Source organism: Plasmodium sp. gorilla clade G2, assembly GCF_900097015.1.
Source record: "Plasmodium sp. gorilla clade G2 genome assembly, chromosome: 11".
Lineage (NCBI taxonomy): Eukaryota > Apicomplexa > Aconoidasida > Haemosporida > Plasmodiidae > Plasmodium > Plasmodium adleri (nom. inval.).
Window position 1 is genome coordinate 1104650 of NC_041703.1, and position 25268 is coordinate 1129917.

The following is a 25268-nucleotide window of genomic DNA, read 5'->3' on the forward strand; positions in this document are numbered from 1 at the left end:
AAAAAGATATAGTAATATATAATATATATATATTTATTTTTTTATTTATATTTCTTTTTGAAGTAGTAAATTATTGATAGGTTTCTTTAGTATCTATATAAATATAGAATATCTTACACTATTAGTTTCTTTAAATAAAGTCATATATTTATTATAATTAATTTATAGTTATATTAATTTATTTTCTATATTTAGTTATACTCCTAAAATATATTCTACACATGTTTAGGCAACAGTGTTTATTTAATGGTATGTCATATGTAGATTTATTAATTGTCAGGTATGATAATATAATAAGCAAATTATTTATATTCTTCTCTTCTTATATATATATATATATATATATATATATATATTATTATAAGTGTAATAATAAAGAAAAACAGAATTAATAGTTTTTATTCTGTCAGAAAAAGAAAAATAAGTATACACATATTTTTATATGTTTTCTAATATGAAAGTATAAATATATAACCATTTCAATTTATTTAGATAATAAAAAAAATATATATATAATATAATATGTATTTAAAATTTAGTCTAATTATTTTATATAATTTTTCCCTTAAAAAAAAAAAAAAAAAAAAAAAAAAAAATAATAATAATAATTATAATAATAACTAGAATATCTAGACGTAGCATATTACAAATTTAATCTTTAAAATTGATCATTTAGACTTTTATTCTTACTTTAATATTTAATACGTTATATTATAATATATATTTGTAATGTCTTATTCTTTATATTTTTTTAAAAGATAATAGTTTAGTATATACTTTAAATTATAATATCATAATAATTATTCATATATATATATTATATTATAGTGTAATAAAATATAAAACTTAATAATCAATATTATTATTATCCTAGTAGTAAATAATAATTTTTTTTTCTTAATTCTTTTTATAAAAATATATTAAATTAATATAAGGCGTCTTTCTGTAAGGAATGATACAATTATAGAGTAATAATTACAATATGTAACATAAATATATTTATATTCTTCAAACGTTATATATATATATATATATATATATATGTATATATTTATTTTTTAATTATTTTCTTTCTTTTATATTTCTATAAAAAATGAATTACTTAAAAAGGGTAACAAATGAAAATACAACCAATAATTATAATAATAATAATAATAATAATTATAATACAAATAATGCATCATATAATAATGCTCCTAAAAACTCTGATTTTTCAAACTTTGATCAGAATAAAAATCTAACAAGTGTAAGTAATAATATATATGGAGCCAGACATACCGATATAGACAACACTTACAATTTTTATAATAATAATAATAATAATAATAATAACAATGAAGAACAGACAAATATTTTTAATAATAATTTAAGTAGTAGTAACGATAAATATTATTTAACAGATAGACACAATTATGCAAGAGATAAAAAAAACCATTCAAGAAATAGAAAAAATAATAGACGATATAAAAAAAATAACCATGCTAGAGTAGATCAAGAGAACAACAATAATAATAATAATTATTATTATAATTATAATAATTATAATAATTATAATTATAATTGTGTAGTAAATTCTATGAGCAAAAATAATTTTGACATGCAACAAAATAATGTAAATACTATGGATTGTTTTTTTAAAAAAGAAAATACTTGTAGCATGAATAATGTAATGACTAAAAACGGAGAATCATCCTTATATAAAAATAAAGAGATTAATATGTTACAAGACGAATCTTATAATAAAAGATTTTTTAAAAATGATAAAAAAAATTTTATTAATCCTGATAATAATAATAATAATAATATTAATAATAATATTAATAATAATAATAATAATAATAATAATATTTTTAGGAATCCTTATGTGGAAGAAAATAATATGATCACACATAAATACGATTTATCATCTGATCAACGTAAAAATAATAGAAATAAAAATACAACATATATAAATAAAAATAATGCATTTGAAGATAATGAAATGAAAAATTCTCTTCAAAAAAAAAACTATAATGAAACGATACAAATAGAAAGTTTTGAAGGTAGAAAAAAAAATTATAAAAATAAAAGAGATGATATAAAAAATATGACGGTACCTGATCCTACATTTAATTATATAGAAAGAGAACACACAAATGATAACAACAATAATAATAATAATTATAATTATAATAATTATAATAATAATTATAATAATAATTATAATAATAATTATAATAATAATTATAATAATAATAATTTTTTATTTAATCATAATGCTTATAAATGTAGTGATGTTTACAATATAGAAGATGAGAAAAATAATATTATTAATAATGATCATAATTATTTCCTAAATAATTATGAAGAAAAAGACAAGGGAAAAAAAAATGATAATATAAATCCCACTCTTCCTTATAATAATATATGTACTTCTGATGAAAAAAATGAAATGGATATAAACACTAAAAATCACACATATGAATACACTGAATATACAAATAAATCTAATAATGTGATAGATAATGTATGTATGAGTTACTTTAAAAGTAAGAAAGATAATGATAATAATATATTAGAACCAACGGAATATTATAGAGGGAAATTTTTTAATACATCGAATAATAAAGAAACTGAAAGTAATAATAATAATGAAAAAAAACATATCACTATCTTTGAAGAGAATAATAAAATTATTATTGATATGATAAATAATAAAAATAAAAATAATTTTTTAAATATGAATGAAAGACCTAATGAATTAAATTCCAATCATAATTATAATGATATCTATGTTGATGAAGATATTAATATTAATGGTGATAAAAATAATAATATATTTTTTAATCAGCATTCTAATTTGATGGTTGACCATTTTAATAATATACATAATGAGGATTATTATAAAAATATAAAAATGTATAACAATCATATGGAAAATAATAAAAGAGGAAAAGATAATTATGATGATATTCAAGAAAATGAATATAATGATTTAAGTTTAAACAATAATGATATGGATTATATATGTAATGTCAGAATGAGAAAAGAGAAAGATAGTCAAATTATGTATGACATAAAGAATTATGACATTTTCTCAGTCTTATCTAATACAGACATGATTAATAATGATAGTATTATTAGTAATAGTATTAGTAGTAGTAGTAGTAGTTGTAGTATTAGTAGTAGTAGTAGTTGTAGAATACGTAATAGCAGCAGTAGTAGTAGTGGCAGACGTAATAGCAGCAGTAGTAATAATAATAATTATTATAAAGATAAATATAATCCACATGTTTACCACAATAGTGATATAAATAGCTATATAAATTATAACGCAGAAAATAAAAACCCTTTACTGATCTATCATAAGGAATGGAATCAATTTTTAGAAGATGAAAAAAAAAATATAATAAATATACAGAGTATTAAAAAACATGAAAAAGATAAATATAAAATAAAGTCACATGATATGAATATTTTAGGAGATTTAATAAATAAAAAATTTAGAAATCGAGATATTAAGAAAAAGAATACAAAATATTTTAAAAAATTTTTAAAAAAATATTTATATGATAATGTGAACTCAAAAACACACCCTTTAAATTATATTATTATTAATAATATGAATTATTTACAAAATAAAGATACAAATAATGATGTTCATCATATAACACAGAAGGAAACAATAGAAGAAATATATGACTTAATAAATAATGATGATGATCATTACAAAGGTATATTTCAAAAAAAGAATAATACAGATGATTTGGATATGAATAAAAAACAATCCAACAATATTTCAAACAAACTTAATGATGAGAATCATACAAATAAACATTTAAATGAGGAACATATAAATAATACGAATAATTTAGAGGTATCAAAAAAAGAAAAAAATGATCTATTACATAAAGAATATACAATATATATAGACAATATATGTTATTACGAAGAAAATAATAAAATTGATAATACTAATAATAAAAAAGATTCAAATGAAATAGAAAAAAAAAAGGATCATAAGAAGATACAAGTTAATCATATACTATTAAATGAAAAAAAAACATCTTCTATAATATATAACAAAGATATGATAAATATAAACAAAAAATATATATTTAATAATATTAAATATTATCCAATAAATAATTGTTCAAATGAATATGACAATAAAGAACTTGATTTTAATTATTACAAATGGAATTTATATCATATAAATTATCCTCACCATTTAGATTTTAAGAAGGCTTACTTTTTTATTTTTAAAAATGATATATATATTTATGGAGCTAGGAATAAAAAATTTATAGTACCTGATGAATTATATAAACTAAACAATAATAATATAGAAATTATATATACTAAAGGCATAATACCACAAATATATTATAAAATATATTTTTTGGTTGATACTGAAAATTTTGATAAAAAAAATAATTATTCTAATGATATATTTTATAATTATAATGAACATAGTAATAAATTGTCTGATCATTATTGTTCTATATCACATTGTGATCATCCAATATTTTCTTTTTATTATCCTGAATTTATATTAAGAAACGATAAATTAATATTTTCTAATCCTAGCTTTTATCATAAGGATAATGAACTTTTTACTAAGACTATCTTCATACCTTCAGTCTATCCTGAAGAAAAAAATTGGATTCATATAGAAAAGAATGAAAGAAATGGATCTGAATATCATAGATTTAATAACACACAAGGATATACAACAAATATTGATAATAATAATAATAATAATACACATTTAAATGATTTATTATATAATAAAAGAAATTTCAAATATACTTTTAATCAAAATAGAGAAGAAGAAAAAAAAAAAAAAAAAAATACTCAATATTTTTATATTTTGGGATGCAAAGAATTTAAAGTAATCGATTTTTTTACCATATATAAATTAGATATGATTACATTTCAATGGCATAAAATTAATATCACTTATAATAAATTATTAAATGTAAAAAGAGAAGATTTCTCAATAATATTAAATAATAATTATATATATCTATATGGAGGAGTAGTACAAACAAACCAAAAAAAAAAATGGAAAGTCACTGATGAATTATGGATTTGTAATTTGAAAAAAAGAACATGGGAACTTATATCATTCAAAGATAAAGAAATAAAAACAAAACAAAAACAAAATTATCAATATATATATGATATTTATCCTAATAAATTAAAACAAAATAATATATTAAACATAGAAAGGATAGAAAATAAAAATATAGATATTCTAAAAAATAATAACAAAAAAAATGATGATATATATATTACTAATCATATTGAAAAACATCCAGGAGCTCGAGCTGGTCACTTGAGTTTTTTTTATAAAAATAAATTATTTATACATGGAGGAACTAATTTAAAAGATGAAAAAGATGATTTATTCTTTTATGATACAAAAAATAGAATATGGTATGAACTTATATGTGATGAATATAATCACATGAAACCTTCAAAAAGACATAGTCATACTGGAATATTTGTAAATAATAAATTATATATATATGGAGGATTTCAAAAATATGAAAATTATCATATCCTAACTAATGATTTATACTTATATGACATTGAAAAAAATATATGGACTCAAATATTTACAATGGATGATTTGTATTATCTAAAAACAGAATTAATCAATAAACAAAAACATGTTCTACTATATTTGCAATTACTAGTTTTAAAAAATATGTATCGTAATTATTTAGTACAACTATTGAATGCTAATAATTCTCAAAAAAATTATATTAAACTTGATGAATATAATAATACATCAAACCAAGACACATTAATAAGTTCTCAAAATGTAGTAGAATATATAAAAGAAATAAATGAAACAAAAAAAAAAAATGATATTTACAAATCAGATATTATTCATATAAATAATTTTGAAAATATATCAGATGATTCAAACATATTTAATGATAAGAAAAATTATTCTCAAAATTGTTATAATAATAATAATAATAATAATAATAATAATAATAATAATACATTTAACAATAAAACTAATAACAATAATTTTGTTTTAAATGAATTTATTAATTTGGATGAAATAAATAAAAATGTAAATAAAACATATAATTTTAATTTAGATAATAACAAAATAAAAAAACAAAAAAAACAAAAACAAAAAGAACAACAAAAACTACAACAAAAAGAACAACAAATATATTTTCATCATAATTTTTTTTATTTAAATAATTCAAAAAATATTATTATACCATATAATAATTTTCGAAATAAATGTTTTTATTTTAAAAACTCTTTATATTTTTATGGTGGATCCGGATATAACCCAAATATAAAACAAAGTATTGAAAAACAACAAGATTATATTTTTTATGATAATGTTTCACACATTAATACAGATGTAACATATATCGATTTTATTTTATCTTATTTAATTTTTAATGATACTTTCTTTTTCAAATATATTCAAAATGTACAGTTAGAAATGTTACCATTCATCAAGTCGCTTGAAAAAAATCTTCACAATCATATGAATGATCAAGAGAAAACTATTACACAGGAAAATATTATAAATCAAATATGTGTAAATATTCAAAAGATTCAAGAAAAATTAAATAACATTTATATGAATAATATACAAAGCGATACAAAAAAGAATAATATGAATGATCATCATGATTTGAATAATGTAATCAAACAACTATATAATTGTAATAATACTGATAATCATAATAAAGACAATTTGGAAAATAAACATATGAACATGTCAGAAAAAGATATATTAGAAAAGGTATTTTTTTATACGCAAAGTAAAAAAAGTTATGAACTGTTAAGGTTTTTATTTGATTTATATAAAAATATATATATAAAACACCTGAACGGTCAGGACAAAGAAATGGTTTCCACGGAATTGCTTAAAAATATGGGAATAGAAGAAAATATTGTTCCATCAAATGATATGACTGATAATAATTATAGTGAGAAGAATATAAAAGATGAATCGAAAGGGAATTTTACAAATAGTTTTAATAACAAAATAAGTTATACCATATTATCAAATATGAAAGAGAAAGAAAAAAAGGAAAGAAAAATTTCTTGTGAAATATTATCTAATGGAAATAATATAAATAAACATAATATGAATCAAAATAATTATGAAGGAATACAAAAAATGAGCAATATAGAAATGGAAGATAAACCATTAAAATATTTTAGTAGTGATATTTATAAAAATGAAGAGACAAGAAAAATATTAGTGGAACTAGTAAAATCATATAATGAAGAAAAAGATGAATATATGAGAAATGATAAAAAAATCCCCTATTATAATTTTATGAATAATTATATTAATCCTATTCAAAATGATAATATTGGTTTTAATGAAAAAAGGGAAGAAAAAATAAATAAAGATATATTAGACACTAACATTGCTATAATAGTTAATAAGCTTAAAAATGATTATATTAATTTTAAAGACGACATTATAGATAATTATTATATTAATGATGATATTAATGATGATGATGATATTAATAATAATGATCATGTAAATAATAATGATGATATTAATAATAATGATCATGTAAATAATAATGATCATGTAAATAATAATGATCATATTAATAATAATGATCATATTAATAATAATGATCATATTAATAATAATGATCATATGAATGATAGTCATAATATTTATGATATTTATAATTCTGATTCTTTCAAAAAAACATCAGGAACCTATGTAGATGACGAAATGTTGGATTCTGAAAGAAATGTAACTAACCATTTAGATCTAGAGAATTATAAATATAATGGTATTTATTCTGTGGATGATAATGAGGAGTGTTGTACAAATAAAAATAATCTTACATCTTCTTATGATAGCACCAATATAGAGAATCAAAGGATTCCTATGGACAAAAAATTACAAATAAAAAATATTTTTTTGAAGAAAAGTAAGGATGATGATGTTAATAATATATATGATAATAAAAATTATGATGATGACAATGAAGATAATAATAAGGGTGACAATATGGATAATGTTAATAAAAATAATGACATATATAATGACAAATATAATGAAATATATAATGACATATATAATGACAAATATAATGACATATATAATGACATATATCATGACAAACATAAGGATAACCTTTTTGATAACTCTCCTATAAATTCTCAATCAACCATTGAACATTTACAAATTCATAATCATTTAGAAAAATTTGATAAATTAATTAATGAAAGATATTTAAAAGATATGGATTTAAAAAAAAATAATATATATAAAATGATATATACATATTCTAAGGATGTAGAAAATCAAAATAAAATAATTCTTCAAAAAATTGAAGAATTACAAAATATAGCTAATAATTTTACAGACTTAAATAAAAGAAAAATGTATTTTACAAATAAAAATAATTATGATTTACAATTAAGGAATACAAAAGATGATCTATCATGTTATTCTTTTAATATAGTAAACTTTGAGAATTTAAAAGCAAATTATATATCTCTAAAACAAAAATTAAATTATTTTAATGATATCATAAATATATACTCAAAAAAAATACATGAACAAAATGTATATATAAAAATTATACAAGACAAATATGAATATTTAATGAATTATTTGATAAAATTAAAATCGACTATACACAATGATGGTATTAGTGATGATATTTTCAATTTTTTTTGTGACGACGATTTTTTTAACCACGAAAAATAAAGGAACACTATAATAAATATATTATATATATTATATATATATATATATATATATATTATATATTTCATTTTTCAGATTATTATTCTTTTATATGTTTATTTTTTTTTTCCCCTTATATGCATAATATATCCACAATAGACAATTAAAAATTACATTGACGATTTATTACGAAAGAGTTATAATAATTACAACATGTTTATATATATATATATATATATATATATATATTTATTTATTTATTTATTTATTTATTCATTTATTACATTGAATAACAAAATACAAAAAAACCAAAAATTAAAAAAATTTAAAATTAAAAACAAGATATTTTATAATATATATATGTATATATATATTTCTAAAATATTATGAAAAATATATCATGTCCTCTTTTTTCATTAAATAAAGATAAATTATCCTAATAGGGAATTTATGAATTTCATTTTTTTTCTTGTCCTCTGTTCATCAGTATAATCACTACATTGGGAGGTTCATAAAAAATTAAAAAAATAAATGATGCATATGTATGGTTTCATATAAAAAAAAAAAAAGAAATTTAAATAATATTCTTTTTTTTTTTTTTTTTTTTTTTTTTTTTTACATTGAATAAACCGTTTTGTTATCATGAAGCCATAACATAGGGATATTGTGTCTTCTGGAATCGTGAGAGGTGGTTATATAATTATTTATATTGTTCTAATAATAATAATATATATATATATATATATATATTATAAAATATGGAGAATAATATTCTTTATTTATTTTTATTTTTATCATACCATAGCAATAGTGTTCAATTTATTTTGTAGTAAAATAAGTGATCGTAAAAACATTATTTGATTCATTTTCTATAAAGAAAATATAAATAAATAAATATATATATATATATATATATACAATATAATATGTATCTTTTTAATCCCTGTGATTTTTACCATATCAATATATCGATCATTACACATTCGACTAAGGCCCTATAAAATAAATGAAGTTTTTATATAATCAACATATAATATATATATATATATATATATATATATTTATATATTTATGTTTACCGTGATGTCATATTTAAATTCTTTTTGTTTACGTGATGATCTTTTAAGCAGACTATTTTTATTCATTTCATCTTTATAGGATGTAAAATGTTTTGGTGTTTTTTTTGTAGGGGATGGATTTGAATAGTCGTAACAGAAACGATCACTTCTTATACTATATAAGGAAAAAAAAAAATGAGAAAATTATAAACATATAAAATGTAATAATACACATTATGTGTTATATATATATATATATATATTTTTGTGTTTACTTATTTTCTTCCTCAAATAATATATAATTTTTCAAATCTCCTTCTTTCATTATTTTATTTTAAAGATATATATATGAAAATAAGCTTATATTAAAAGATAAAAAAATAAATAAATAAATAAAGCTTATAAAATGTGACAAAAGTTAAAATATAATTATGATTGTTTTAATTAATGTTAAAAATTAAATATATAGACACAAAAAAATAAATAGATAAATAACAAAATATATAAATAAATAAATAAGAATAAAATTATACAAACATATATATATATATATATATATATATATATGTGTGTGACATTACAAGCTTGTGGATTTTTCTTTTTTCAGACATTGAACAAAATATTATGAAAAACAAAAAGCCCTTAAAATAAAAAAAAATAAATAATATAAAGACATGCACAATACGCTATAAATTTCGTTTTAAAAATTTTATAGGAATAAAAGGACCATAAAAATAAAATAAAATAATTATACATATATATATATATATATTATGTGTATATCTTTTCCCTTTGATTATATGATATTTTAAAAAACAAAACAAATAATTTTTTTTTTTTAAAACAAAAAAATATAATGGACAATATGTGTATTTATATATATATATTATTATTATATGAATAAAAATATATTTATAGGTTATGACATGGTGATAAAAATATTGTTAATATATATATATATATTTATTTATTTATTTTTATTTTGTATATTTCAAAATATATCTGGTGTGTCGGAAAATTCGTTATTTTCTTTGGTTATCCAATATTTATTATTAAACAAATAGATATCTCTATCATTAAATATAGGATCTTTATGTTTATAGAACCATTTCGGTTGATATTTATTTGTATTATTATATTTTTTTGCATTTTGTCTTTGTTTATTTTCTAATCTTTGTTTTTCATTGATGGCTATATCTATATTACCATTTTCATAATTTCTTTGATCAGGTCTGAATCTACTATCTGTACATGCAATAGCTGCTCCTTTATTTTTATCATATTCTTTTGTTATTTCATTTAATTCAACAGTCATATAGTTAAAACCATAATATTGATCTGCATTGTGAGGTCTTTTATGTGCTTTCCATACACATATAGAATTTAAATTATTTATATTATTTTCATATAATTGCCAATCAATATTATTAATAAAATCATTTAATGTATTTTTATTATAATGATAAGTATTTTCACTACCATCATCATTAAAAAAATAATTATCATATTGTAAATTTTTCATATCTTTAACATATGCAATAAATATTTCTTGTGACCATTTGCCATAAATAAAAAAAATTATATTTTTATATCTATCACATACAACACCTCGAACATTATGAATATCTTTTTCAAACCATCCTTTTCTTATATATTTGACAATTGAGAAATCTCCATTATTATGATTACGTATTAATATATTACCATGTAATTCAACCCACAGATTTCCAAATATTACATTATGAATAATCATGTTTGCCCTTTCATATGTATAATGTTCTTTATCATATAAAATATCATCACAACTGTGATTATTATTATCAACATTTATTTTATTATTATCAACATTTATTTTATTATTATTTTGGTTTATGTTCTTGGGTTTTTCTTTACACTTATTATATAATTCTTCGCTTGAAGGGGAAATACAATTATTTCGTTCCTCCTCACTTTGCATATCATCATTTAATAATTCATTTTCATTTTCTTTGAATCCATCACTTTTTGAATGCATCTCATTAGACATTCCATGCATTTTCAAATCTGTATCATCCATATATTTCTTTTCTTCACAAAAAATATTATTACTCTTAATAAATTGTGATTCTGCTTTTTCTTCCTTCATCTTATTATGATTTATATTATTATTTGATATATCTGTCTTTTTATATTTAAGAATTAGATGACTAAATCCAGGCATTGTGACTTCAACTGATTTACCTAATATATGAACATTAGTAATAATACTTGCAAAATTTTCCATATATTCATTATGACAATGATATGCTGTTATAGGTGGGTGATGAACCACTTGCTCTGATATAAAACGGAATTTTCGATGTGTCAATTCATATGTTTCTCCTAGTAATGGATTAAATGGTTTATATGTTCTACCAATGACTGATGCATATGGTGATATAGTAAATGCTGTGATAAAAGCTAATCTACTTGTGCTTTCTTTTTCATTCGATGCATATTTTAATAAATATATATATTGAAAATCTTCAGCTAATCTTTGAAGAAATGATGAAGGCTCGTTTAAATATATAGGCATACCAATACGTGATAAATCTTTACCTATACAATCTTTTAAAAGAGACCACATACTAATTTTTATTTCAGTTCTTGGACTAGGTAATTTTTTTCTTCTCTTAATATTTTTATCTGTATATATTTCTATATCTTTAAAATTTAATGCCTTTACATTTTGAGAATTACACATAGGAATGAGGGAAAATGTAACACTTTTAAGATTATCATCTAACGTGGTCTTATCATATTTATTATTATCTCCATGTTGTGTTTTATTCGTATTGCTATCCTTTATATATATATCATTCTTCATATTATTATTATTATTTATATTATAATTATTGTTGTTATATTTATTTTCATTTTGATTCCTTATTATTTCCTTATCTTCCATATTATCATCACACACAAAATGATCCTTTTTATTAACATCACAAATTATTATACTCTCCCTCACATCACCCATAGCAATATCATCTTCTGTACTTACAGTATTTCTTTTTGTTTCATTAGAATGTTTATTATTAAGTTTGTTTTTCAAACAAGCATCTGTTGTATATTCCTCTTCAATGGTAGTTATATTATCATCATTACAACTAGATTTATTTTTTAGATTTAAATTTTTTTGATCTGATATTTGATAGGAGAATATGTTTTCATTTTCTTTATCACTATTAATATAATTATAATAATGTTCATCTATATGATCTTTTATATGTTCATCTAAATGGTCTTTCATATGTTCATCTAAATGATCTTTCATATGTTCATCTAAATGATCATTAATATGTTCATCTATATGACCATTAATATGTTCTTCTTTATTATTATTATTACTACTATATGTTACTAATATATTATCATTGTTATTACTAATATTTTGATCTGGTTTTTTATTTAAATTTTTCATATTTTTTATTTTATTATCTGCGATTTCATTTTTATCTCCCTCACTACTGTATAAGCTAATAGAGTTTTTGGATTCACCTTCAAACACATCATTTGATGATATATTTTTATCATAAAGAAATTCATCACAATCAAAAAATAAATCCTCTTGTTGTTGTTGTTTTGAAGGATAGATGTCTTTATCTTCTTCTTCCTCTTCACTTTCAACAGCACATTGATGATACAGTTGAAACTGTTTTAATTTATCTTTTATTTCTTCTTCTAAGTGTGTAAGATTATTAATTTCTTGGGATTTTTCAAGATAATAATTTTGTTTGGCTAGAAGTTTCAAAGATTGATTCATACACTTAGAATGTATAGATTCTTCTTTTAATAGAAATTCTGTGCATTGAATATATTTCTCTATAATAATATGAGCATATTGTATGGACGAGCATAATTGTGATAATAAGGAAATCAATTCATCACTATTTATTTGTAAATTATTATCACCATTATTATTATTATTATTATTATTATTAATATTATTTTTTTTCATTTTATTATTTAATATAGATTTGGTTTGATAATATTCTGAACTCTTTAGAACATCTCTTGTCATTTCTTTAAGAGATATTATATTCTTCATTAAACATAAGGTTGGGGTTTTATCTTCAAAATCTGTTGAGCTAATAAATACATCTTCTAAATTATATTTTTTATTATAAGTATTCATTTTTTCAATAAATTCAGGTGTATCAAAACTAGATGACGATGATAATTTATCAATATTATCATCTTTATAAAAAATATATTCATTTGATTTAAAATTAATATTTGCCGAATTTTTATTTTTCTCATTATATGATAACATATTATTATTGTCACAATAAGAAAGACTTTTATAATTTTTATGAAGTGGCATATGTATATCTTTTATTTCATATGGCATATCTGTATTATTTCTTTCATATATCATATTTTTTAAACTATTATTATGTTGGATGTCTTTTATATATTCTTCATTTTTATTATCAAGAGAATTTAAGTTTTTTTTTTCTATCATTTCTTTGATATTATTTGATAATAATTTGTTTGTGTGATTTTTAATATGCATAGGATCATTGAAATGTTGATCCTCCCTTTTAATAGATTCTGTTGAATTTTTAATAATATTTTTTAAAAATAAAGAATTACTTGACATATTAAATCCTTCGACAGCATCTGAAATATTATAATTTGTTTTTTTTTTGGTTTTATGACTATTACCATGTATATAAATTAGTTGAGCTTTTTTAAAAGAGATATACCATTTATGTTTATCATCTGGAGAGTTGGCTTTTAAATATAAAACTCCTTGTTCACTAGTATCTATTTCAAAATGTAATTGATCATCTGGACATACTTTAATCTTACAATGAGTTAATACAAAAGATTCTTTAGTAGGAGAATATTTATCAAGAGAATATCTTAATAAACCATTTTCTAAAATAAAATATCTAGGTCTATAACTTCCAATAATATTTGTCCATTTATTTAACCATCCTTCATGTATAATTTTTTTATCTCGATATATTTTATTTTTGTCTATATTATTATATAATTCTCTTTGTTTGCCTTTCCTTTTTTTTATATATTCTTCATCATTATTATTATCGTCATATTTTTTATCGTCATATTTTTTATCGTCATATTTTTTATCGTCAAATTTTTTATCATCATATTTTTTATCGTCATATTTTTTATCGTCATATTTTTTATCATTATGTTTTTTTCTTTTTATATAATTTACATTATTATTTAATGTATTATCACAAGTTTTATTACTATTTAATGAATTACGTTTGTCTCCAAAAATTTTTATGTTTAAATACTTACCCCCTATCATAATTTTCTTTTTTTAAAAAAAAAAAAAAAATATATATAATGTATTCATGATTGAATTTATATATATATTATATATATATATAATACAGTATTAAAATGAAGATACAAATAAAAATATTAATACGAATAATATATAAGAAATATATATATATATATATATATATATATATATATATATATATATTGTGTTATATAATTATATTATTCTCTTTTATTATTTTGTTTTCATTTTTAAAAAATAAAAGAAGATAACACATGCTAATTAATTCTTCTTCTTTTTTTCTCTATCTCTCTCTTTTTATTTATTATTATTATTTTGTGAACAACAAATTATATAATTAGAAAAATAAAAAAAAAAAAAAAACAAACAAATAAATAAATAAATAAGTAAACACACATAAATATATATTATGTAACTGTCAAATAATAGACCTTAATACATATATATATAATATATATATGTATATTTTTATATGGTGATTTAATTTTTTAACATATGAATGTATTATATAACTTACATTGATATGATTCACTTATGGTCTTATCATTATATGATATATATATATATTTTTTTTTTTTTTTTTTTTTTTTTTTTTTTTTTATTATTTCACACTCATAACATTACATAGGTTTGAATGTGAAAATTCGGAGAGGTGAGAAAAAAAAAATAAAATAAAAAAATAAATAAATAAATAATATATATATATTAACAAATAAATAAAATAAATATATTATATATATATATATATAGAACAAATAAATACATATATTCATATATATATGTTAATGCGAATAAATTATCTTTATATTATAATAAAAAACCTCATAATGAAAAAAAACCATGTTATAAATTTCAAATGTATTTAATTATATAAAAAAATTAAGAACATCAAAATATATAAATATAAATATAAATATAAATATAAATTACATATATATATATATATATCATGAGAGATTTCACTCCTTTGATATATTTTGAACGTGGTGTTAACAAAATAAAGTAATATTTATATATATATATATATATATATATAATATTTTTTTCTTTTAATTCTTAATTTTTTTATTTTTTTTTCTATATTTTTATATATAAATTATTTTATACTTTTTTAATTTTTCGATTAATCTTTTCGTTCTTTTTTTCAAAAAAAAAAAAAAAAAAAAAAAAAAAAAAAAAAAAAAAAAATTTTTATGTACAAAGTTTTATATATAATACTATTTTTACACAAAATTGGTGAGGAAAAAAAAAAAAAAAAAAAAAATTCGAAAAAAGAACAAAAAAAAATAAAATCTTCACTTTATAAAAATATATATATATATATATTTATATTTTATTTTAATATATATTAATTATATGTAATAATAGCAAAATGATAGTATTAATTTTTGAAGATAAGAAAAGAGTTCTTTTTCTAGGTTCCTATATATTATATATGAAAAAATTAAAAAGGAACTTAAAAAATGATCACAATATTATTAATTCATAATAATATATATAAAATATAAATATGCTTTTTTTTTTTTTTTTTTGTATTTATAATAATATCTTAAATTTTTGTTTTTATTTTAATATTATTGGAAAAAAAAAAAACAAAAATTTTAATTTCACAAAGATGAATGTGAAAAGGAAAATTTCTTATTCTATTTAATATATATATATATTATATTTGTATGGGTTCTTTTTTTTTTTTTTTTTTAAATAAAATATACACATGCATGAAAAAACAATTTCATATGCTCATTTATTATTTATTATTTATAATTATTTTTTTTATGGTTTCCATTATGCTATGTACAATAAGGATGTGTCATATTATGTAATCTAAACAATTTGTAAATATATTATATATTTTTTTTTTTTTTTTTTTATGCAATTTTCTTGATAATTTATATATTATTAATATTCACAGTGTTATATATATATATATATATATATATATATATATTATATTATATAAAGGTCTTCTCTCTTTTGTGATAGTCTAAGGGATATATATTTTTTTAAATAAGAATACAACATAATATATTAAAAATATTGTAGACGTTTTAATAATATACATTTATGTTATATGCATCCATTTATAATTTTTGCAACATTTTATTATAATATATTTATTTTTGTTTGTTTCACATTTTGATTTAACTTTTATTTTTTTATTATTTTTTTATGATATTTTATCTTTTTATTTTTTTTTACCTTTTTATTATTTTTTATATTTTTTTTTATTATTTTTTTTTTTTTTTCGGACAACTTGATGTAACGATTAGAATGTGTTTTGAAATGAAAGAAAGATGGATACGTTTGTGAGATATTATTTGTACATTTAATTTTTTTTTTTTTTTTAGAGTTAATACAATTGTTGTGTCTGCAATAATATATAATATAAAAAATAAAAAAAATAATTAATGAAGGCACAATTGCTATAATGAGAAGAATAATATAATGATATTTAAAATTTCTACATGTTTTACAGTTTATACTTCTTGGTAATAATTTAATACTATCAACTAATGTATATATAACATGAAATATATTTGAACTATTTATTTCAGTTTTTATTTGTTTAATGGTTATATATGTATATGATTTCATTTGTTGATTATTATTTCTTTTTTTTGTTGACAATTTAATATGTATAATTATTTCATGTATATTCATTTTAATTAATACATTATTTATTAATTTAATATCTATACCCTCTCCAAATTGTCCAACTATTTTTATCATATCACCATCTTGATATTTTAAACATCCACCATAAAAATGTATATCATATAATGAACTAATATATACAAAATTTTTTAAAAAATATTTTTGTAAATAACTATAAGTAAATTTCAATTTCTTCTTTATTCTTAAAAATATATGTAAAGATAAATCTTCATATTTCTTTTCTTCTCTTGTTTTGTTCTCTTGCTTATCACCAAAAATATATTTTGATATAATCAAGGAGTTATATTTATAGTTATCAATAAAAGAATGATCATTATAAAATATATTATTCATAAAAATGTTGTATATATATTCAATAGTAAAATGAAAATCTTCTATATTATGTGTGTGATTATTTTGGTATATAAAATTATCTTTATGTTTGGACTTATTGTAATTATTACTTACATTACTTGTGTTATTATAATATTCTGTTTTATTTTTATTATCAACATTTTGTGTTGTAGTCTCCATATTTCCTTCAATATTATTACCTATCATCATCTGAATGATAACTTTATCCTTGTTCATAATAAAATATTCTTCTGTAAACTGATTATTTATTTTTTTATTTTCATCTATTGTATATAATTTATCTTTATTAAACGTAGCATATCCTATTATACGTACTGGTGGAATATATATATTCATCATTTTGTTTAACAAAAAAGATATATTTTCTTTACCTATAATATTTGGATATAAATATTGTATATGCTCATGTATGATATTTCTAAATCTATTTTCTATATTTTTTATTATATCATCACTGATAATTTTTTTATCATCACTGATAATTTTTTTATCATCACTGATAATTTTTTTGTCATCACTTGTAATTTGTATACCTTTGTGTAATTCTCTTACCTCATCCTTTGTATTCTTCAATTTTATATTTATCTCTTTTCCTTTTGTTCTTTCCTTTATCTTATCTAAAGATATATACATTAATATACCATCATTATTTAAAGATAATTCATATTTCATTATCTTTCTTAAATAATTTATACTCATCCACTGGTTTATCGTATTCTCATACATTAATATTAACATATCTTTTCTTTCTTTACTATTAAATAATGTATGGTAACTTATTATTATAGATATATATAAAATATCGAACAATAATTGTATCTTTTTATAACTCTCTTTAAAATTTAATGTTTTTAATTCATAATCAAATGGAAGAACAGATAATAAAATAATTCTGTTCTTATTGTTTCTTACCCTCTTTTCAATCTCATTATTTATGTTATTATCTTCATATAATTCTTTATATATTTTATCTTCTCCTATTTTTTTTATTTCTTCATATAATTTCATATACATTTGATTCTCACCATTTATGTTCATACTAAGCATTATCTTTTCAAAAGATTCTTTTACATCTCCTAAATCTACATGCTTATTTAAATATTGTATTTTTATAAGAAAATTTACAAATAATAAACGGAAAAAATCATAATCATCTTCATAAAATATTATGGATAATTTATTGTTGTAAAAACTTCTTGTGAAAAAATTTCTCTCCTTCATATTCCTCTTCATGATGATATACTTATCTTTAAAGATAAACAACATAGTGGTTAAATACATCATGTAGTACATATAAGTGATTATATTCATCATAAAACACAAAGGAAAAAAAAAAAAAAAAGAGTAAAATAGGAGAATAAATAAATCAAATATGAGTAACGCACGTATAATATTAATATTTACATGATTATATGTGGGATGATAACATAAGTAGGCTGTGGAATATATTATTTATTTTAATCATTGCAATGGATTCATATATAACACCATGGTAAATAAATAAATAAATATATATATATATATATATATATATATATATATAATAGGATGTAAATATTTTATGTAGACATATATAATCAAGGGTTCATTTAAAAATAAATTTATCAGCTATTCAATCATAATTTGTTGCACCGACCTTAATAATTTAAAAAAAAAAAAAAAAAAAAAAAAAAAAAAAAAAAAAGATAAAATATTAAAATGATATATATTTATATTCCTTATAAATCACATATCTGATATGTATTTAATTTTTTTTTTTTTTTTATTAAGTTAAATATTTGTTTCCTCTGTCTGACACCATTTTGGTTATATATAAATGAACAAGTACACATGACCAAAAAAGGTGTCCTACTATAACAATAAAATTTTAATGGAAGAGTTGAAGGAAAATTTTTTTTCTACAAAAGTAAGTTCGATTCATTCTCTCTTTCAAAAAAAAAAAATAAAAAAATAAAAATAATAAAAAAATTGGAGTAATATACATATATATATATATATATATATATATATATATATATTGCATGCAGAGAGTATTTATAATATATATTACTCCCTTTTTTTTTTTTTTTTTTATATATATATAACGTTCAATTATTAATCACAATATATACTTCTATTTACATTTATTTAATATAATTTATACCTAAGAACATATAGTGAACCATAAAAGGGAGAAAGAGAAAAGAAAAAAAAAAAAAAAGAACAATAATAATAATAATAAAATAATATACAATACACGATTGTCTCATAAAAAAAAAAATTGTCTTTTTACATTTTCATGCTTTTTCCTCTTTCTTTTTATATTTTTTCCAGATTACAGTATTACCATGTTTGCTCAAAAGAATAAAAGAGAAAATTTTCTTCATTTTATATAAGCAAAATTAAATACGCGGAAACTTTTTTTTTATATAGAACAGGCCACCAAACACCACGACATAGTTAAATATAAAAAAAAAAAAAACAAATATATATACAATATATATTTTTTAAATAATTAGAGAATGCTCGTACAATTTTTTTTTTTTATATTTTTCTTAACATATGGAAATTTTTCATTCCAATAAATTGCACACATGAGATCAGTTGTACAATCATAATAAAAATAAAGAGAAATAAATGAACAAATATATATATATATATATTCTTATTTTGCTTTTATATTTTCATTTGTTATATAATTTTCTTTGTTCTTTTTCTTTTTCATTCCTTTCATTACTATTTAAATCTGAGGAATATCTAATTATAAATATTTAATAAGAATATCCCATTTTGAATTAATTCAAAAAAAATGACTTACTTTTTTACCTGTCTTTTTTTTTTTTTTTCTTTTAATTTTACCTGACTTGTTAATGTAATGTTTATCACGTTTAATTATATTTAAAAGTGATAAGAAAAAAGATAAGCTAATAATATTTAACAAGAAATAATAAAATAAATAAATATATATATATATATATATTTATTTATTTATTGGATCTTTTTCTTTTATCCTATTGTAAAACTTATAGTTTAATTTTTTGTTTTTATTATTATTTTTTTATGTTGTAACCAAAAAGCATTTTTAAACATATGAAGTGTAGAAAATTACAAAATAATCAAATGAGGAAAAATATTTATATATCTCTTTGTTTTTTACTTTTCTACATGATATTAAAAAGAAAGAAAAATATTTCTAAAATTAATACTATAATAAAATTTGATTTCTTTGTATAGGTATTTATTATCTGTTCTTTTTCATACACATAATAAAATAATTTTTTTTTTATTCTTTTAAAGGAGGTATAATATTATATATATATATATATATATATATTTACATATAATGATTATATATGTATATATTAAAATTTAAAAGATAAGAAAAATTCAAAAGTTTTATAAAAATACATTGTGAATTTGTGTATATAGGATTATAAAATTTTTTATTACACCACCTTTTTTTTTTTCATATAAATCCTACTATAATTGAATTTCACACTTTTTTTTAATGTACATATATGAAATATTTTTTTTGTTCTTTTTTTTTTTTTTTTTTAATTAAAGATGTTTCTTTTATATAATTAAAAATAATAAGAAATGAGTTTTTTTTTTTTTTTTTTTTTTTTTTTTGTTCTTTTACTATATATATTATATATATGTATATTTTTTTTTTTTGTTTTTTCCTTCTTTATAATATATATATATATATTATATTATACATGCATAATATTATATAAAGAAAACATAATATGATTAAAAGGGAAAAAAAGCACACACAATATTACTTGAAATATATATTGTAAAAATATATAAAATGAAAAAAAAAAAATAAAAAAAAAAAAAAAAAATCATATTTATACATATATTATTTATTTGTATACGTATGTTATTTTAAGAATACAAGAAAAAAAAAAAAAAAAATAATAAATAAATAAATAAAAAATAAAAAAAAAAAGAGGAAGAAAAGTAATATATATAATATTTTTATATAAGTAATTTTTTAATATAAATAATAAGCTATTCAACATAAAGATAAAGATATATATAATATATATATATATTATATATATATATATAATATATTTATAATATTAACAATGACATGCAATTCTTAATCCATATAATATATTATTTATATATTATAATATATACATATATATGATATTTTTTTCTTTTTCTTTTTAGAAATATATATAATATATATATTTATTTTTTTCCTCATTTTTTTATGAATATTTTTACAATTTCGTAATATATATAAATATATATATATATTATTTATTATTTTATTTTTTTCATTGATTTAATACATTTATATTTATTATGTAAGAAGCTATATATATAGAAACGTTATAAATGATAATTATATATATATAAGAATTTAATGAATAATATATAAAAATAAATAAATAATTAGTGAAACTAATATTATATATATTATATATATATTATATATATATATAGTAACATTATTGTATAACCACAATTTTATTATAAAACTTAAAAAATATATATATATATATTTTTTTTCTTAAATTCATTTAGTCATAAGGTTATATATATTATTTTCTTGAAAAAAGAAATAAAAAAAAAGAATATGGCAAATTCAATAGAAAAGAATGAAAAGGAAAAGGTAGATGTCCATATAGATAATATTGATCTTAATGAATATAAACATATTATAAATAATTCACACAGTTCTGATGAAGGTGAAGAGGATGTTTCATCATATGATGAAAATGATAATGAGGTATATAATAATGATGAATTAATAAAAGGAGATGGTAATACTAAAAAGAATAAACAATTAGATACAAATATATATAGAAATAATGACATTGTGAATAATAATGTGAATGGTAATTATGGTTTAATAAATAATAATAGTAATGAGAAATATAAAAATAATTGTAATATATTTAATAAGGATGATAATAAATGTGATAGAAAGAATAGAGAAGTTTATGAATTAAACAAAAAAAATAATAAGAACATTATAGATACTAAATATATATATGTAAGATTAAAGACAAATGATTGTCATAATAATAATAATATATATAAATGTCGAATAGAAAAAAATATTACTATTAAAAAGATGAAGAAAGGATTAAATAAAATATTAAATAATAATAATAATGATATGAATTATCGAATTATATATAGAGGAAGAACATTAAAAGATGTGGATGAAATATCTAAATATAATATAAAATTTAATGATATAATATATGTAATAAAAGTATATAAAAAAAAAAATGGAAATGATGTAACTCTGGATTCAGGTATTACAAGTTCTCAGCTAAGTACTATAAATGATGAATATAATGACTATGGAAAGTATGGACAAAATGATGGTATATCAAAATTAATATCTAACATGTTTGATAATAGTGATTTTATTAAATCAATAATGGATTCTAATAAACATTTAAAAAAGTTAAGAGAAAAAAATTCTGATTTAAATCATATATTAAATGATTCTCAAACATTAAAACAATCATTTGAAATGATAAAGAATCCATCATTAATGAAAGAATTAATGAAAAATACTGATAGGGCTATTAGTAATATTGAAGCTATACCTGGAGGTTTTAATACATTAAGAAGAATGTATCATAATATTCAAGAACCTATGTATGAATCTACAGAGAAATTAATTGATAAAAAATTAAATAAAGTTAAAAATTATGATTTAAATTCTACATCACCACCTACAAGTGAAGCCTTTCCTAATCCATGGGCTTCAAAAAATGACAAAAATAAAAATAATATGAATAATAAAAATAATTATAATTTAAATAATTTAGAAAAATTATTCCAGTCAAATGATAAGACACAAAATATTAGATCAAATATATCAGCAAATAGTAACAACAAAAATAATAATAATAATAATAATATGTTGAATAGTACAAATAGCTTGATTCATAAAAACAAAAAGGTCACAAATAATACAAGTAATAATAATAATATGACAAATAATATTATTAATAATAATAATTTCAATGATCTTATGAATAACCCCTTTTTGAGTAACTCATTATTTCCCTTATTAAATAAAATACAGATTCCACAATCTAACAAAAATATTGGTAATAATAAAAATGCCATAAGTGGAAATAATAATTATCAAAATAATTTAATAGATCAAAATAAAAATGATACATTATCGACAAATATATTATCTAACAATAATAAGGATAATAATAATTTAAATCAACCAGTGGATAATACATCTAATATGTTAAATAATTTGTTCATGAGTATGAATCAAAATTTAAATATGAATTCCACACCACCGACAAATAATACATCTAGCGATTTGATGAATACTATAAATATGATAAATAGCTTAAGTAATCTAGGTAATTATAATGCTCCGTATGGCAATATTGTAGGTGAAAACGCAACAACAAACAATAACAACAACAACAACAATAATAATAATAAGAATAATAAGAATAATATTGGTAGTGCTAATGCTAGTGGTAGCGTTCCTCCATATTATATGGATCAGTCTTTTTTGATGGAAGCCATGAACTTTTTAAGAAATACCACAAACAATGACATTATTAATAATAATAATAATAATAATAATAATAGTAATAGTAATAGTAACCGTTTTAATAATATAATGTTCAATAACACTCCTCTTAATAATAATTTCAGCAACTTTATGAATGTACTTCAAAATGTAGGCACAGGAAGTGGACATATACCAATTGGAACTACTAATAACACAAAAGAAAATCAAGCACAAAGAACTATTAAAAATGAAATAAAAAATGATGAATCGAAACAAGAAGGAATACAAGACACTCTTAAAAATAATGATACTAACACAAGTAATAATATTAATGGAGAAGCAAAATATCACGTTGTTTACTCTGAACAATTAAATGCATTAAGAGGAATGGGCTTTACAGATGTGGAAAAATGTTTAAAAGCATTAATTAAATCAAAAGGTAATGTAGAAGGGGCCATCGATTTTTTACTATTAGATGAAAGTAATATGAATGAAAATTGAAAAGGATTTTCATAAAAATATATAAATAAATATATATATAAAAATATATATATATATAAAAATATATATATATAAATATATTTATATATATATATATATTATATTTATTTAATTTTTTTTTTTTTTTTTTTTTTTTGCTGTTATTCTTTTTACCCATATATATTT

The 25268-nt window shown here is 18.2% G+C and overlaps 5 protein-coding genes across 5 annotated transcripts; 2 read left to right on the forward strand and 3 right to left on the reverse strand.

Moving 5' to 3' along the window:
• Positions 1-1093: 1093 nt before the first annotated feature.
• Positions 1094-8719, forward strand: PADL01_1129900 (conserved Plasmodium protein, unknown function; the record flags this gene model as incomplete). The annotated part of the gene is made up of 1 exon (XM_028682768.1): positions 1094-8719. One exon carries the CDS (start codon positions 1094-1096, stop codon positions 8717-8719), a length of 7626 nt encoding a protein of 2541 aa, XP_028539014.1.
• Positions 8720-9313: 594 nt separating this feature from the next.
• On the reverse strand, positions 9314-10081 carry PADL01_1130000 (conserved Plasmodium protein, unknown function; the record flags this gene model as incomplete). The annotated part of the gene is made up of 5 exons (XM_028682770.1): positions 9314-9412; positions 9499-9567; positions 9655-9693; positions 9778-9931; positions 10032-10081. 5 exons carry the CDS (start codon positions 10079-10081, stop codon positions 9314-9316), a joined length of 411 nt encoding a protein of 136 aa, XP_028539015.1.
• A 666-nt stretch (positions 10082-10747) lies between these two features.
• PADL01_1130100 (oxysterol-binding protein-related protein 2) lies at positions 10748-15064 on the reverse strand (the record flags this gene model as incomplete). Its single annotated transcript, XM_028682771.1, has 1 exon — positions 10748-15064. The coding sequence occupies one exon, from the start codon at positions 15062-15064 to the stop codon at positions 10748-10750; it is 4317 nt and encodes a 1438-aa protein (XP_028539016.1).
• Positions 15065-17212: 2148 nt separating this feature from the next.
• Positions 17213-19408, reverse strand: PADL01_1130200 (conserved Plasmodium protein, unknown function; the record flags this gene model as incomplete). Its single annotated transcript, XM_028682772.1, has 1 exon — positions 17213-19408. One exon carries the CDS (start codon positions 19406-19408, stop codon positions 17213-17215), a length of 2196 nt encoding a protein of 731 aa, XP_028539017.1.
• A 3262-nt stretch (positions 19409-22670) lies between these two features.
• Positions 22671-25103, forward strand: PADL01_1130300 (ubiquitin-like protein, putative; the record flags this gene model as incomplete). The annotated part of the gene is made up of 1 exon (XM_028682773.1): positions 22671-25103. One exon carries the CDS (start codon positions 22671-22673, stop codon positions 25101-25103), a length of 2433 nt encoding a protein of 810 aa, XP_028539018.1.
• Between the last annotated feature and the right edge of the window lie 165 nt (positions 25104-25268).